General features: G+C 45.7%; 1 protein-coding gene across 1 annotated transcript in view; it reads left to right on the top strand.

Annotated features, from left to right (window-relative positions):
* Positions 1-5,810: 5,810 nt before the first annotated feature.
* Positions 5,811-17,113, top strand: part of NECTIN3 (nectin cell adhesion molecule 3) — a 49,286-nt gene continuing 37,983 nt past the window's right edge. The window contains exon 1 of the mRNA XM_059821757.1: positions 5,811-6,030. Coding sequence (XP_059677740.1) covers positions 5,811-6,030 — 220 coding nt within the window. The remainder of the gene's footprint in view (positions 6,031-17,113) is intronic.

Raw genomic sequence — 17,113 nt, 5'->3', positions numbered from 1 at the left:
AGAATCCTCTTACAGAGCTGAACCAGGACTGTCTTGGGTAATTGTCCCTCCTCCACCACTATACCTCGCAGGGGCCGGATGAAGCGGCAGGTCAGCGGCTCTCTCTTGGGCAGAGAAATCAGCCAGAGCGTGGAGGTGTGCCTGGGGGCATCTTTTCGGCCACTGGAGAGACCACTGCCAAGGGCAGGGAAGTGGGACTGCAGTATAGGGGTGTCCAATTGGCACCCAAGCAGACCAGCAACACCTTCGGCTTCTGGCTAATAGTTTTGGCTGGGGAGCAGCCCCAGGGGGAGTGACACGAAAAGTGAGATTGAGCACCCTCCTTTTGCTACACCAGCTATTCCCCAGCTATAGATCAGGGTACGGTCCTTTGGGTTTCTTCCTCTCTTTCTAACTGTACCACTACACTCCTGCTTCTGAAACGTCATGGTAACAGTGCTTGCTCGCTCATTCTCTCTTTTTCCTCTCTTCTCCACCCGTTCCCTTCGCTTTTCTCTCTCTTGCCTTCCTGTGCTCTCTTTTTGCTCATCTTAAGTATCTAATGCTTGTATCTGGAAAGAAATGTGGTAGTTTTAGAACAAAATACACAAACTGTGCATTTGTACATACAAATGCACATGAACGAAGGGTGTTCTCTATTTATTAGTATATAATATCACAATTCTATGTAAGTATACCTAAATAGTTAAAGAGAGAAAGGCAAGAAAGCAGGCATACAGAAGGAGAGCAAGAGACTACAGTAAGAGGAAGCAGAGCTGAAAGAAAACAGAGGAAGCATTGTCTGACTTGCAAATATTCTTCCTTAAGCTTTCTGTCCTCTTTCTCAGTGAGGTAAGCGGCAGCCAGAGATCTAACTGAAAACCGTAGCATTTCCTCGCCTATTATTTTTTGTCTGTCAGAAATGCATAAGGAATTAACGTAGTTGGCTGGGAGTCTTAAACCTCTTGGCTGAGACAACGGGAATCTCAGTCGCATTGTAGACTGGATGATATGTACCATAGGTATGAAACATAATGTTGGGGGTGATTGTTGTCAGTAACCATTACTATTTTGGGAAAAAAACATGAGCTTTGTGACTTTTCTGAGACACATAAAGGTTCTCGCACAAACATGTGAGAGCAGGGCCGCTCTGTGTGCAAGAGAATTACAGTTTTCTAATTGTACTTTGCAATGAAGAGGGAGTTGGTCACTCAGATTTCTCCTTAAAGGGATAGTCTTTGATTGCAACAAGATTTAAGTACGTCATCTTTAATAAGCAAAGTACTGGGCAAATGGATTTTAAAAATATTGTATAACGTGACTGTACGTATGTTATTCTTGGCTAAGCTTGCTTATGATTTGAATCAAAATATTATGATAGATTTTTCTATGAGATGACAACCCAGATCATTTTCCATTATACTATATGCAAAGAGCTGGGAAACATGAGAATAGTCCAACTTTACAACATATTCTTGATTTTAGTCATTTCTTAATAACAGTCATGGTTATAGAAGATCCTTCCCCCAAAAATTCCTGAGTGTATCCAACACTATTAAAAACATAATTTACCAGGGATAAGCCAAACTCTGTGCATTGTGGGGAGCTGTCTGAGCCTTTCCCAAACATGATGGTGGACGATCAGAGCACCGAGTCCACCACTGGGTCAGCAGACGCATGCATATAAATATGCAGGCCACGTCCTTTGGTCCTGCTGAAACCTCTGTCAATCATGCCTGCCACACAGCCTACAGAGATGCTTTTCCATGTCTTTCTAGACAAGGAATTGGGCAGGCACCTTTCTCCATACAGCCCAGAAAATAGTAACTCTGACACAACTATTCTGACTTCGGCTGGAGGAACGATGCAGAAACACAACCACCTGTTAGCAAATCGCAGAAACTCTGTGTAACAACAGGCTAAATATCTCATCCAGCTGGAAGCGCGTGGAAAAAAGGCAGGTTTTGTTTGGGCTTGGTTTGGTGCGGTTTTGTTCTAAAGGGTCGTAACGGGCGGTGGTGTGCAAGCATCGCCAGGGAGGCCCTGTCCCATCCATTCGAATGGAAGCGAGAGTTTTCAGAAAAGCACATTGTTCTGCCACAAATCTATTTGCCGATTCCCACTGAAGTGAATAGCCCTTCATTCCAGCGAGAATTTGCGCCGTCACTTCGAATGTTATGCATATAACTTAATTTCACACTGCTTCAGGACTTTGTTTTCAAATGACCAAAAGGGTTAAGAGAGGAGAAGTAAACGCTTGCCAAACACCCCAGTCTAAATTAAGGGTAAGGGCTTTTTTTTTCACGGGGGGGAAGGGAGGGTGGGTGGACAATGGCCAGAAAGAGAGGGAAATATGGACTGGAAATAAAGTACAGTCTTTTGTATTTCTGCAGCTCAAAGATGCTTTTGAACAGGACCGCTGCCAACTGTGGAAAACCATCTTTTTATGGAAAAAACATGCCAGTAACAACGGATTTACAAGAACTGAGCCAGTGTGTCCTATACGCATTTATTCAATATTATGCAAAATTAATTGTTTGGAGCATCATGCCTTCAGGAGTGTTCTAAGCATTGGGGAGCCAAATTTAGCCTTGATATCATGAAGTCAAACTTCCTTTTGTATCACAAAATCCCCAGGATGCCTGATTACAACAGTGCTGAATCTGGCACTGAAAGATATTGCCTACAGACTGGGCACAGTTCTGTTTAAATATGACAAACTGCATTTGTTTCCTTAGCCTGCATGCATCGATTGTACGTATTTTGGTGCTAGACCTTCAAAACATTTAATTTTAAACAGACTTAATGTCTTTTGTTGTTTTGGAATGAGAATAAATGAAAATATTATAGTAGATGACAATTTGATTATAGTTGTCACAAACAGGATTTTAAGGGTTGCACTCTCAATTACACTATGGCCCCATTATATTTCCTGCTCATCCTAAGAGTGCCTTAGACTTTGTGTAAATATAATTATGAGATGTAATTTGCTTCGACTGTTAACTATATAAGGGGATTTATCTATATAGGACTCGTCTATACAGGGAAATGGAATAATTACACCCAATTAAAACATCTACCTGGAATGTTACATCAGCAAAGCCGTACCAGTATAAATTACCCTACTACAGTTATGGTCATCAATTTTCCCATGTAAAAAGGCTCTTAACATAAATAAAAATGGGGCTCTAATGTTTAATTCAGTACTATATTTATCCAGGTTTATTGGCATGGTGGAATATATTGGTTTCCATGGAATCACAATGGCAAAGAGTCTAACAACAGTAAAGGACCAGGCTTCAAAAGTATCAGCAGAGTGGGAAAACCTCTTTTTTTCCTTTAAACAAACTGTCGTACAAATCTGTTTACGCACTTTTGGACAAGATCCTGTGTACCACCTGAGGAATCCCGAGTCCCAATCCCAGAGCATGAGAACAGTTTTGTGTTAGCAGAGGATTAGACTTAGGGAATTACACTGATTTCACAAAACTTTGAGTGTCTTCTCAGTTATGTAGGTTTGCACAGCAAAATGTTGATGAACATCGAACGTCCATCACGGCTAGCAGTTTGCCTCTAGTAAGTCTTCGCCTGAATTCTGTTTTGTTTCACAGTTACAAATTAATGAGGCCAGTTAATTGGCAAACATTCAGTGTAGCTGAAGACCGGATGAACATACTATTGTGAGCATTTGATAAACTTAGCCATGCGTAGCTTTGAAAGAAACTGCTGTTCATGCCCACCATTGAAGGAAATGATCAAATATTACACTGCATTGGAGGAAATGCAGGGCTTATACGGAACCTGCTCCCAGTAGATGTCTGAGCAGCAGGTATGGTATATACAGCTATTCAATATTTTCCTTGAAGTTTTGCAAGGATAGTGCATCAGGAATGAAAAAGCACGCCTAGATTGTAAAAAAGCAAGAGTCTCAAGCCAATTCTTTTGAGCTTCTCTATTTTGCTGTCGAAAATCTGATTTGGGGATACATCCATTGACGTTGTGCCCACAACACTGACGTACAGATCAGTGCTGAGATGCAGCAAAGAAACTGTATTTCCTAGGAAAGCCACCTTTAATTTTGTGACCTGGTTACAGCCTGCTCTCATCCCAAGACAGCCCTTAGCTGGACTCCTGGGACCTTGGGCAAAGGCACGAATCCCCTCTCCACCGGAGAACGGCTACCTCGCCTGCCATCCCACTGGCAGCATTGGTTTCCGCCTGTGGCTGGGGCATCATGGCTCCCTCCGGAGCAGCTCTGCCCTCGTTGATGACAGCCTTACCCAGAGCAAAGCTATGTGCTGTGTCACAGCCAAGAATCCCTGCGGGCGTTAGCGTGACAGAAACCCTCCGTGCCGCCGCCCGGACCCCTGCAGGCCCCTCTGCCAGGGCTGCAGAGGGCCATATTTGGTATTCCTCGGTGATTTCTGCGCAGGGCTCACACTGCTCCCAGATGGTTTCAGAGACCCCTTAGCTCTGCCAGAGTCTGCCTTCGGATACCGTCATCTCTTGCGGGCTTAGGATGGGGTCCGCATCTTTTCGTGCCCGTGCGCTTGATGCTCCCCTTAGGCTGCCAAGACGCCTACCCGAGCCAGCTTGGGAGGTGCTGTGGAAGCGGCTGCACCTCGCTGGTGATCGGGGAGGACACTGCGTCCCTCTCACGAGGGGTTTGCCAACGGCAGAGCGAGCGATGAGGGGACAACGGCGGGAAAGTTTAGTGCTGGTAAAACCGCGGGGCCAAAGCCGAGCGCCCGCTGCCAGGGGCCCAGCGGCCCCGCGCAGGATCCCCCGCGTCCCGGCCCCGCAGCGGGCGGGCGCCCCCGCGGAGCAGGAAACGGCCCGGCCCGCCGAGGAGGGAGCCGCGCCGGCCGCCCCCCCGCGCCTCCGGGGGAGCCCGGCAGCGGCCCTGACCGGCCCCCCCGGCGGCCGGCCGAACGGGAACGCCCGCGACCGCGCCCGGCGCCTGGCGGAGCGGGCTGCGGCGAGCCCCCGTCGTCCCGCGGGGGACCCCGCCCGGGACGTGCGCTGCTGACCGGTCCCCAGGCCGCGGGGTAGCGGCCGCCCGGCCCGGCCCGGCCCGGCCGCGCGGGATCCCTCGGCCGCACGGCTCCTCTCTCCCACCGGCTTCCCGCTGCCTCAGCGCGGCCCGCGGCCGGCGTGCGCCGGACAGCGGCTAGAAGGACGCGTGGCGGAGCCTCCCTTCCCCACAGGGGCGAAGCAGCCCGGGGGAGGCGGAGGAGACCGGGGAGGCTGCCGGGGAAGGCGGCAGACGCGACGGGGAGAGGGCGGGAGCGGGGGGCGGGCGCTGAGTCAGGCCGGGCCGCCGGGGAGCGCGGCGCCCCCGACCACGCTCGGGGCGGGGGCGGGCGGGCCGGGGGGAGGGGGCGGGGGCGGGGCGGGACGTACCAACAGCCCCCCGGGGGAGGACACCGTCGCACCCCCTCCCACCAGCTCCCCGCGCCGCCCGCGTTGTCAAGGGGAACAGCCCCCCACACACACCCCCCCACCCCCGCGCTGCGCGGGCCCGTCTGCGAGTCCACAGAGCGGGCCGGCAGAGGCGGGGGTCGAGGCGACTTGCCCCGGGGCGGGTGGAAAAGGGAGGGGGGGGAGAGGCGGGGGTCGAGGTAGGCGCGCACGGCACACGCCTCCTTCTCCCCCCCCCCCCTCCCCGCGGCGGGGTGGTGTGGCCCGCTCTGAGGAGGGCGGGGAGCGGCGCGCAGCGCCTCCCTGCTCAGTGACACACGCACCCGGTGCGGGGAGGCGGCGGCTGAGCGGGCGGCGGGAGCGAGCGGGCGAGCGTCGTAGCGGCGGCGACTGGGAGCCGAGCCCGGAGCATGGCAGGGGCCGAAGCCGCTGCGGAGGCTGCCTCTGGTTCCCCCCCTTCGCCGGCTCCTCCTGTCCGCCAGGAACTTTTTCCAGCGGCCGGCGGCGGTGCCTCCCCCCGGTGGTCGTGGTGGCAGCGGCGGCGGCAGCAGCGGCGGCGGCTCCGCTCGGCGGTGCCTCCCGGGCCGGGGCTGGGGCTGCTGGGGCTGGTTTTTTCTCGCTTCTGCTGCAGTAAGTGGAACTTTTTCCCGTTGGTGGCCGGGGCAGGGCGAGGGGGCGGGAGGAGGAGGAGAGAAACCCGAGCCCCGGCGGTGCCGGGGGACTCGGCCGAGTTGGGGGAAACTTTGTCTGCGCGCCCGGCGGGGCGGGGTGGCGGTTGCTTGCCGGCCGCTCTGCGGACGGGGAAGGCGGGGGGGGACGTGGCCGGCATCGCGGTGGCCTCCCCCGGGCGCGACTGGGAGGGAGGGGGGGGAGCGCCGGGCGCGTTCCCCCGCCTTCTCCCTGAGCAGCCCCCCGCTGGCGCCGCCGCCGGGACGCGCACACGCCTCGAGGCCGCTGGTGGGAGCGGGTGCCGGGCGTCCCGGGAGGCCGCGGTGGGGCGGGGAGGGCCTTTGTCCCGGCCGGGGGCTTCGCTTGCCGCCGCGGGGACCGTTACTCGCGCGAGCGCGGGGGCCCGTGGCCCGCAGCCGCCCCGCCGCGCGCCTCCGCCAAGTTTCTTCGGCGGTCGGCTCCGCGCCGCCCGGCCGGGGTGGCCGCAGCCCGGGGCGGGGCGGCGCGGCGCGGCGGGGGAAGTTCGTCTGCCGCTGGTCCGGTGGCGGGGCCGGGGCTTCCCCCGGCGGGCGGCAGGTTATCCGCCGTGATTCCCGTCCTTTGGCTTGTTTGCGGGAATTGGCGGCTGCTCCCCCCCCCCCCCCCCCCCCCGCCCAGGCAGTGGGAAGGGCAGAAGGGCGGGTCTTGGTGTTCTCCGGGTGTACTTCGGGGGAGGAATAGCACGCTCTTCGCTTCTGGTGCTGCTGGCTTGCATCGTTGTTTCCTCTTAATTAGGGTGAAATCGGTGCTAGTTACTGCAGGCTTATGGTTTTAGATCGCTTATCTCTCCGTGTGGGAATGGATTTGTGTACTCTACATCGCCCTCGTCTTGCGCAGCCACTACTGGGGGCACTGCGGTGCGGGCCCCCCGTGTCGATAGTGGGATCACTCGTAGGAAAACACCACCACCGCCCCCCCCCCCCCCGTGCTTTTTTCTGTGGAAAACAAGCAAGACACATAGCAGTTGGAAACTAAATCAGAGCAGGATTTTTATTTTTTTTACTGCATGCAATGTAGTGTGTGTAGTGTCATTTTTACAGCAGTGGAAGATGAGGGGGGGAAAAAAGTGAACTTGGGCAAGAGCACATCGAAAACCGTCATCCTGCTGTTGTATTCCCAATGCAGTAATGAATAGTTGGCGAGGATATTTTATTGTAGGATACACCGTGTCCTTTCCCCCTTGCAGGAAGGAAGAACAAGTTAGAGGAGGTAATCTCTGGAGATTCAGGTGATAAAAATACTGAGGAACTTGGAAGCTATGCCACCATAAAGCAGTTGTATAGTATCTGAGAACTGCTTTTTCAGGGAGGGAGTGGAGGCAGCGCTGCTGTAAGATTGTGGTCTTGCATGTAATAGTCTCCCCCCTCTGGCAATGATGTAGCTTTCAGAAAAGATGATTATTACTAATTTAAGCTTAAACGCATGTATTTGCTGAAAGAGAACCCTGTTAAATTGCGTATGTTCTATCTGTCCCTGAAGAAAGGCAACTGTGGGAAAGAGAAGGGTGGGTCTTCATGGGTTTACTTCAGAGGAGGGAGAGTGGTTCACCGTCATTCCTTGTTCTGATGGTGAACCTGTTACTGTCTCAGTTTACTGAGAGCTAATGTGCTCACGTAAATGTTGAAAGGACAGATTTGGTCCTGGTCAAGCTGAGTAACAACTGCAATAGTTGTTACAGCAGAAGAGTTCTGCAGCACTAGGTGATGCTCTCCTTAGCCAGAGATTACCGGAATGCTTCTTCAGCGAAGATTAACTATATGTTAGAGAAGTGATCTGAAAGTTGAATTGCTTATGTAGAAATTTTTTCTGGGTTGCATACAGTATGTACTGGCTACAGGATTAAGTCTCTAAATTGATGGCTTTCTTATTTTTTTTCATGGATCATCAGCTGTTAAACTAAGCTGCTGTTGAAATAACTGAAACAAGATCTATTGCTGCCTTGTATGTTCTCTAGAGCTACTTGGCTGAGTGTTTTAAAAGGTGTTAAAGACCTATTTTTCTTCCTCTTTAAAATGCATCCAGCAGTTTAATTTCCCACGCATAAAACTTGGGAGCTCTTAGTTGATAACAAACACTTATTAGACAGTATTTGGCTTTATTTGTGGTAAATCGACTTTTTTCAGTGTTAAGAAGGTGCCACATTTCAAAACCTTAGGGCTGGAAGACTTAGCTTTCATAGGGTTGGGGAACTTCTTGCGCTAGCGGTTTTTTCCCCTCCCTTTGTTCAGGGTGATTTCTGCCCTTTTGCGATTAAAAAGGTAAAGTTGCAGACTTGACATAACCTTGCCAAGCTATTTTTACATGTAAATGAAGATAACAGTAACAATGAAGTTGAGCGTCCGTGTGTCATGCAGTGGCTTACTATTTCAGTCTTGATGAGTGTAATTCAGATGTCAGTCTTCCCAGATTACTTTTGGCATACGTGAACTTTTCTGATAATGCTTCAGAACATGTGCCAAAAGTGGGAACGTTGTGTTGAAAATATGTTGTTTTTGAAGTGTAATCAATGAATAAAGGGGGAAACTTAAAAAAATACTAGTGACTTTTGGACTGTGAGGTAAGAAGCAGGGGCAGATGTTTTTTTGTTAGTATCTTAGTTTTTAGGTAACTTTTTTGCCCCTGAAATTTCCCACAATCTCTGTAATTGTCACAGGTGAGTGTGAAGGAAAAATAATGTAATGATTGTAGCTTTTAAGAGTGCTTGTAAATACATTTTGAGCATGTTTAGATTTTGATGGAACCCAAAACTGCTGACTACTTTTGGTTACCATTCTTTGAACTAGTTGGTCAATTCTGGTAATTATAGCAAAAAGAAGAATTGAAAAAGGCACCACACAAAAAAAGCTAGTAGAAAAACTTCAGTATCAGATCAATTTTTATGCAATAATTCTGACTGACAGCTAGAGATGATGATTTATTTGATCTATAATTCCTCAGAGAAAGATTACCAAAAAAAACCCCAATGCTCAAACAATAAAACTGAAGCGGGAAGGAAGAGAGAAAATGTGTGTGGAATCTGAAATAACAGCAACTTTTGGATTTTAGAATAAAAATAAACCTGCTTTAATAAATACTCCCCTTTTTAGGTAAGCAAGACTATCAGGTTCAGGTTACATGTACACGTAATTCTTCCACTTCTCAGTCGAACAGTGCATCATGCAGTGAAGTGTGTACTAAACTTAAACGATCGAAGTTAGTGTAGCTTTGAACTAGGGGAGATGTATGGCATCTATAAGAAACATGACATAACCTTTGATCTATAACATAACTTAGTATATGTTGTGGCAAATATTTTTCAGCTATGCTGTATATAAGGACCTGCATGCTACTAAATAATGAATTCCTCGTAATTCCAGTGCCTCGTTAGTTTGCACACAGTGATGAAGTTTTTGAAAAGTTTTTTGGAACATAATTATGAATTAAAAACTAAGCAAAATGGTCAAATGAGGTGAATAGAAAGGAAAGATGTACAAGATGCATTTTTCAGGGACTTGACTGAAGAAATATTTTTTTTTCATTTGAATTGTTGATTATTCTAAGCTTCTCAGTAAGGCTAGAAACAGAAGTGTTTGTGGGGCATATGTTTTTAAATTCCCATTGAATTTTTTTTCCTTAAAGCAGCCTGGAGTACAGAACTCCAGACTGTAGTGGATCTGGAAGGGTTGGATTCTCAAGATGTGAATAAATACAGGTATACAGTGTACCATATACAAAAGTGGAGTTGCAAATAAAAAAAGGAAATTTCCAAGTAACTATTGATCAGAACAGTCTATTTGAATAGAAACTTTTTTATGGTTTTCAGGTTAAGTCACGACAAAAATATGAGGTCAAGCAAACCAGGTTGCTACCTTGGAAATGGGGAAGTGTGGTAGAGTGTTCAAAAAGACAACAGACTATGTTTTTTTCTCACTGTGTGTAAAAGGCAATGATGATAGCTTAGAAATTCATGTCTGAATATGCATTTTTTGAAAATGGGAAGGAGAGAAATGCACTTTTAGGAAGGCATTAGGTGAGCCAATAGGACAATGCTAAGAGAAGGAGCAGGAATACTATAGATGGTATTTGAAAAGTTGGAGGGAATTAAATGTTGGTAAACTACGTAGTAGGTGAGGCAGTAGTGTAGAATGCTTTGAGTATTACAAAAGAATTGTGATGGTTGTTTAGCCACTTGTGCCACATAGAGGCTGAACAGTCTCTTGATTTCAACAATGTGTTTCTCTCTGCCTCCTTTAAATAACTTGTGTCATAGAATATGAAGATTGTTTGATATTGAACCGAAGAAGGCTCTAGCAGGATTTATTTCTTGTAAGATTATGGAGTCAAGTATCTTGTTTAGAAATATGGTCAAATCTAGGTTGTTCTCTTTACCACCCCCTGTATGTGGTACTGGTCCCAGGATGATACTGGGAAACAAAGGACTGTTCTGTGGCAGGAGAAGCAAAAATATGTTGCCTTTACAGAGCACCTGTACCAGCTGATAACCCATCAGGTGCTGGTGGTAGAGTTTTTAAGGTATGCAAGATCAGGTTTAAGTGCATCTGCTGTGAAAAGGGAAGAGGAATTGGGGGTGTGTTGCTTCTGTAAGTGGTGTGTGGGGCTAATGAGTAGCATTTCTGGAGCTCAAAGAAAAGTTGAGTTAGAAGCTCTAGAATCGGAAGTCTAAATCTAAGTTTTTAGACACAAAATCAGTAGTGAGTGGAAGTAGGGTAATAGAAATACAAAAGCTGGTGTACCAACTGGTAGAAGGCAAGCTTGTGAAGTGCCGGCTACCTGCAGTGCTATTAGTAAACGCTGTCCTTTTTCAGTGTTGATTCGGTTATCTGTTGAAGAACAATAAACTTGAAGGGTGTTACTTACCATCCCGTGTTACACCAGATTGTTGGAGGGAGCTTGACCTACTGTCCTGGGGTTGAATGCAGCTTTGTCCAAACAGAGTTCTTTATCAGAACATATGGCTGCAGACTTCTTAACCAGTCTGTAAAGAAGTCAGACTGCTGAGATTGCCTGTGTTGCCTGTTTGCTGTGGAGTCCTGGTACATTGCCTCGTAAAGGTGAGCTGTGTGATAACAGTTTACTTTGGTCTAGCACTGTTTGTGTTGATACTTGGACTGTTTGTTTCCAGATTTGAATAAATGTGTTGTATTGAATCAGGATTATTTGAACTCCTTTTATATCCTGATGACTGACGGGTATATAGATAGACATGCAGAAGTTGCGGTGAGGAATTTTCTTAGGGACCTGATAATTGGATACTAACTGAATGGCCAGATGTTCTTACTTATATGAAGAATAGCTATAGATGCAATTATTTAATTACTATTTTTTTGCTATGTCATGTGTTGTTGGTTTTCATTGTTGTTGTTTGAAGAGTAGGAGGTGTATATGACATTTAAAAGGTACCTTCTCACCCAACCATTCTGAGGTTGTATGTGGGTTTTTGTATGGGTTTTTTTGGTAGGGTTAGCCTATCTAAAACAAGATTTTTGAAAAGTATTTATTTGAAGGACAGTTGCATTCAGTGCCTCAGAGACCATAACTATTTGAAATGCAGTAATGTATTTTTATTGAGAGGATGGAGAAGATCGGTTGATCAAGCTTTCTTGTTAGAGGTAAAAAGGGTCATTAACACTATTCTCTGTTCCTGGTTAGAAATGAGATGGATTGCCTAGAAAAGGATATCGTGTAAGTATGGGAAGAAATCCTGAGAATCGCTAAGAAGGGAAAGATGTGAATAGCTGAATAGGGATAAAATGCAAGGAAATAAGTAAGCAATTAAACAACAAAATGTGCAGTAAAAGATTATGTCAGGGAAAATTATTATTGTGTTTCCATCTATAAAGTGAGGAGAGATGAAAAAGTTGTTAGGTGACAACTTGTCTTACTCCCCTAGATATGAAAAGACAGTGAAGGTGTAAAATAGTGGGTTCAAATGAGGTGTAGGTATATATGATATGAGTAAGACGCTTGAGGGGACCCATGGCCAATATTTACCTTGGTTCTGGAAAAGCTAGGCCAGTGATTGCTTACTACACAACTTAGTACACAGGCTCATGGTGAAGAACTTCAATGCATAGCACAATAACTTCCAAGTCATTGGGGGGGAAAAAAAAGAAACTTTTCTGTGTTATCCAATAGATGAATGCTTAAAGAGTAATTTTTCTCCTTGTTCTTTTCAGGTAATTAACTTCTAGACTTCGGACTGTTTCAAATGTGAACTCAAAAATGGGTTTTTCTGTTCATGAGTTACCAGTAGAATAAAATTAGCAGCAATAATAAAAAAATTTCTAAGTCTTGAAACTTCTTTCTGTCCTCTGCTCTTTTACCTGTGTCTTCCGAAGTGTGGGGAACTGAGCAGGTGAAGTTTAATGTCAGCATCTTCTCAAGAAGGTCACTATTAGTTGGGTAGTGAAAAGTAACAAGGTTCCAGACTATCCTCTTTAATCACTACTGCTTTCTTCTGTTCCATATTTTTGCTTCTTTTCAGTTGTTTTTCAAGTAGTGTACAGAAGTAAAAGCAAATTTAATTCTGTAATACCTTAAAATGGCATATTTTTGCATTCTCAGCATGAAGGCTAGTCAAGTGTAGCTTGTCTGGAGCTTACTGGTGTACTAGGATTACCTGTAGTAGTAGATGGCTCTTGCTGACCCACCCCATCAGATTTTCATTATCTGGCATTTAAGGTACTTTTGTATGTCTACAGGGATTCATTGTTTTCTCCTTTTCTGTTAGTTAAAGCTGGTATAACATGATAGTTTTTAAACTTGTCCTTAGTATTTTTCTGGGATTAGTTTGAACAGAATGTTTTCCCTAAGTGACTGTTGTTTTAAATACTCTTAGAAAGTGCCAGTGCTGTGCAGTGTACTGCAGTGGCGCATGCAGAATTTTAAGTCACTGAAATGGCAGTCTCCTGCCAAAAAGCCATAATTGCTAAAAGGTGAGTGAAGGCTAGTCAAATGGGCCTCCATAGTTAATATGTGTACAGGTGAGTGGGAGAAAAAAACTGAGCTAGCTTTATGGATTATTGGTTACTTTTGGATCTGTTATTTTCAATAGCCCTTGAGTTAGAAGATTACAAATTAGTGTTTAACTTAAATATTTCTTAACCCTGTTTTGCGTGGGCATTCTTTGTTCACTTCTGTGGCTGCTTTTTTACTTGCACTACCACCCATGCTGCATATTAAGCTGAAAACTAATTATTGCTGGGACAAGCACACTTAAGAACAGCCTATTGGTTGATGGGATGCTGGAGATAATACCAATTTTTTCACGTTCTGTGTTCAGATTAGCTAACTAGCTTTCCTTAATTTCTTCTCAGTGTACATAATCTGTTAGAACAATAGCCAGTTTAGTCAAGCATAAGTTAAATTACATCAAAAGCAATGAACTTCTTCATAATAGAGTAACTGAGGGGGCAAAACTTTTGACTTGGGGTAATTATTTTCCCCAAATTCCTTCTTTAATTTCTCCTACATCACCTCTTGGACCTTGCCACAATAAAAATATACTTAGTCAACTCTACTAAATATTACTACTTGACATCAGAGAAGCAAAGATCAAGAGTTGTTAGGCTTAATTCCAGTTTTGAACATATTTGTAAAGCTTGATAGTATTTGCAATATAAAAAATGACTGCTTGGCCCTTCCCCAGTGATGCTACTTTTGTGCTTTAAACACTTCGATGCACTTTCGACTTCAAAAGGTAAACTTCCTTGAAACAGAAGTAATGTTGTTATGACTTCATGAAGGCACTTAAACATTTAAAGAGGCACTACAGATCTAGAGAAATCAACCATGAGAATTTGATGGTTGTCACTATACCATTAATCACTTCTTAGGAGATAGAAATGCATCCTGTTGAAAGTTTCAGTGTGGTGTTGGTAGCTGAGGTAGCATAAAATAGTCTACCTCCGGTAACTACCAAGTGCAATATACCCATTTATACAGGATATATTGTATATGAAGTTCTGTGTAGCTGTGTTTCAGCAGCTCACGGTATCAGAGGTAGTTCAAGCCTCTGCACATAGCTTATGTGGCAGAGGGTTGAAACTAGACTTATCTTTAAGGTCCCTTCCAACCCAAACCGTCCCATGATTCTGTATGTAGAAAACAATTGTTAAGTTCAATGGCTGTAAGATAATAAGGCTTTTGACTATAAGCAGATTCATTATCACAGTTGATGCATCAGTGTTTTCACATGAACATTTGATAACTTATGTTAATTCTGTTAACTTCTGAAAAATAAGAATGGAATCAGCTGTCAAGAAATAGTTTTGTGTAAACTTTATATAAGATCTTTTAAAGGCTATGCTGAGAGTGTTCTGCCTTACAGAAAGAGGTGAGGACTATGGGACTCTATGAAACTGTTAGTGAAAATGCCCTTGGTGATGTATTTTGAGAGCTACTCTAGAGCTGTGTTTTCCAAGACTAGAAGCATTGCTGAGGTGTGATAAAATGATGTGGCTGCAAATAAGGTGGAAACTGAAGTAAGTGAGGAAAAGGAGTTGTGGTGTTGCCACAATTTGAGAGAGCTCCGAAAAGAGGTCCTGAATTGATTGTTTTAAGTGCATAGGACAGGACTGGACAAAGGAAGAACAGTGAGCGTTATTAACCTTGAGAGGCTTTTAACAAGGTTTCTTAAAATGTCCTTGTAGCCAGATTGGTGAGATATTGTTTAGGTAGGTGGATTATTAAGTGAGTGAAAGATTGTGTGTACTGCTGGACTCAGAAGGTTCTGATCAGCTGCACGAAGTCCACCTGGAGGCTTGTTACTGGTGGCATGCCTTAAGGATCAGTGCAGGGGCAGTTTGTCTGCATTTCAACCCCTCTTCCAGGTCAGTAATGCACTTGAAGCAAGTTTGTGGATGCTACCAGATTGTGAGGGGCAATTGGTACATTGGAGATGAGGACTAATTAAGTGGGACATCTGCAGGCTGGAGAAATGGCTGGCAGAAACCTCATGAAGTTGAACAAAAGCAAATGCCAAGTCTTTCTGGGGCGGAACAACCCCATGCAGCGGCACAGATGTGGTGCTAACTGGTGAAAAGCAGCTTTACAGGAAACAACATAGGGGTCCTTGTAGGTCAGTATGAGCCTTTATGGTGTAAAAGGTGAAGAGCATACTGGGCATGGTCAGCTAGTTGAAGGAAGCAATTACGCTCTGCTATTAAGAGCTTGTGAGACTGCATCTGTCTCACAAGACTGCATCAGTTTTGTGCTCCCAAGTATGAGGCAGATGCTTAGGTGTCTGTGCAAGGCCACTAAGATAAGGAGTCAGCATATGGTATGAAGAGGAGCTGAGAAATTAGTTTGTTCAGCTGTCAAAAAGTCTAAAGCAGGGGATCCCAATTGCTGGCTATGACTGTTTAATAGGAGGTAAGAGATAAAATGAAGACAGGCTGTCTTTAGATATGCCTAGGGAAAGGATACTACTCTGCTGTCATGAGACCCCACCTGGAGTACTGTGTCCAGCTCTGGGGCCCCCGACATAAGAAGGACATGGACCTGTTGGAGCAAGTCCAGAGAAGGGCCATGAAGATGATCAGAGGGCTGGAGCACCTCTCCTATGAGGACAGGCTGAGAGAGTTGGGGCTGTTCAGCCTGGAGAAGGCTCTGGGGAGACCTTAAAGCAGCCTTCCAGTACCTGAAGGGGCTGAAGAAAGCTGGAGAGGGACTTTTTACAAGGGCATGTTGTGATAGGACAAGGGGTAATGGCTTTAAACTGAAAGAGGGTAGATTTAGATTAGATATGAGGAAAAAAAATTCTTTACCACGAGGGTGGTGAGGCACTGCAAGAAGGTTGCCCAAACAAGTTGTGGGTGCCCCAAACCTGGAAGTGTTCAAGGCCAGGTTGGATGGGGCTTTGAGCAACCTGCTCGAGTGGAAGGTGTCCCTGCCCATGGCAGGGGCGTTGGAACTAGATGATCTTTAAGGTCCCTTCCAACCCAAACCATTCTATCATAAGAGGCAACAGACGCAAGCTACAACAAGGGAAATTTTAGTAAGTGTTAGCAATATGTTTTCTCACACAGAAAATGAAGCACTGAAACACGTTGTGGAATCTCTGTCCTTGAAAATACTCAGAACCTGGCTATGGTATGACCCTGAGCAACCTGATCCGTCTTCAAAGTTGTCTCTGCTTTCAGCTGGGGATCAGATTGGGTATCCTCCAGAAGTCTCTTTCAGTCTAAATGAGCCTCATGTTGTGCCTGCGTAGGCAGGAGCTAGTATCTTATAGTTGCTATCCCGGGAAGAAAAGTAGAAGTGGTTGGAAGTCTTTTTCTATTAAAATTAAAATGCCCAAGTGAAGTCTGAAACAAGATTCTCTTATAAGGGAATTTGACTGCTAAAAGCTTACTTTAAAATTGGATCCCATTGTTAACTCCTAATCTAAGTAATAACTTCTAGAGAGTCTCTTAAAGAAAGACTTGTCTCTGTGTCTTCTGTTATTTCAGTAAGTAGCCAGTAAAAGCAGTCCCTTACAGCACAGAGCTGAGTGGCAGTGTGACAAATACTGAAAATGGAGTTTGGCAGTAAATAGAGCAGCTATTACACAGCATTAGTATTTTTGGCTATCGGTTACCTAGGCTAACTGTCCTGATGCAGTTCCTGGACAAAAAGGGTTAACTTGCTGGAATAACTTACAGTGGAGGGTGGCCTTCAGAGCTAAAAAAAAGCCAGCAGTGTCAGCAATGCAGGGGGCAGCAGGCATCTGCATAGCTTTGTAATGTAGCTGGTAACTCATCAGATCTTGTAATGGACAGCTGAGATTGAGGCATCAGATTTTATGATTTGCTGCTCCTGACAGAATATGCTCATTGTAGGTTTAATAATCTGGCTGCAGTTGTTAAATAATGGCAGATAACATTCAAACTTCACAAGTAATTGAAAATGGGAAGTTAATGTTTAGCTGTTTTGCTGAACTTACGAGACTTAGCTATTTTATGTAGTGCAAAGTACAACCTCCCTTCTCCAGCAGACCGCAGTTCTTGCTAGAGTAGGTGGTATG

The sequence above is a fragment of the Gavia stellata genome, chromosome 1 (assembly GCF_030936135.1).
Source record: "Gavia stellata isolate bGavSte3 chromosome 1, bGavSte3.hap2, whole genome shotgun sequence".
NCBI lineage: Eukaryota > Metazoa > Chordata > Aves > Gaviiformes > Gaviidae > Gavia > Gavia stellata.
The sequence above is the reverse complement of the archived record's forward strand: the minus strand, read 5'-3'. Positions and strand labels throughout refer to the sequence as shown.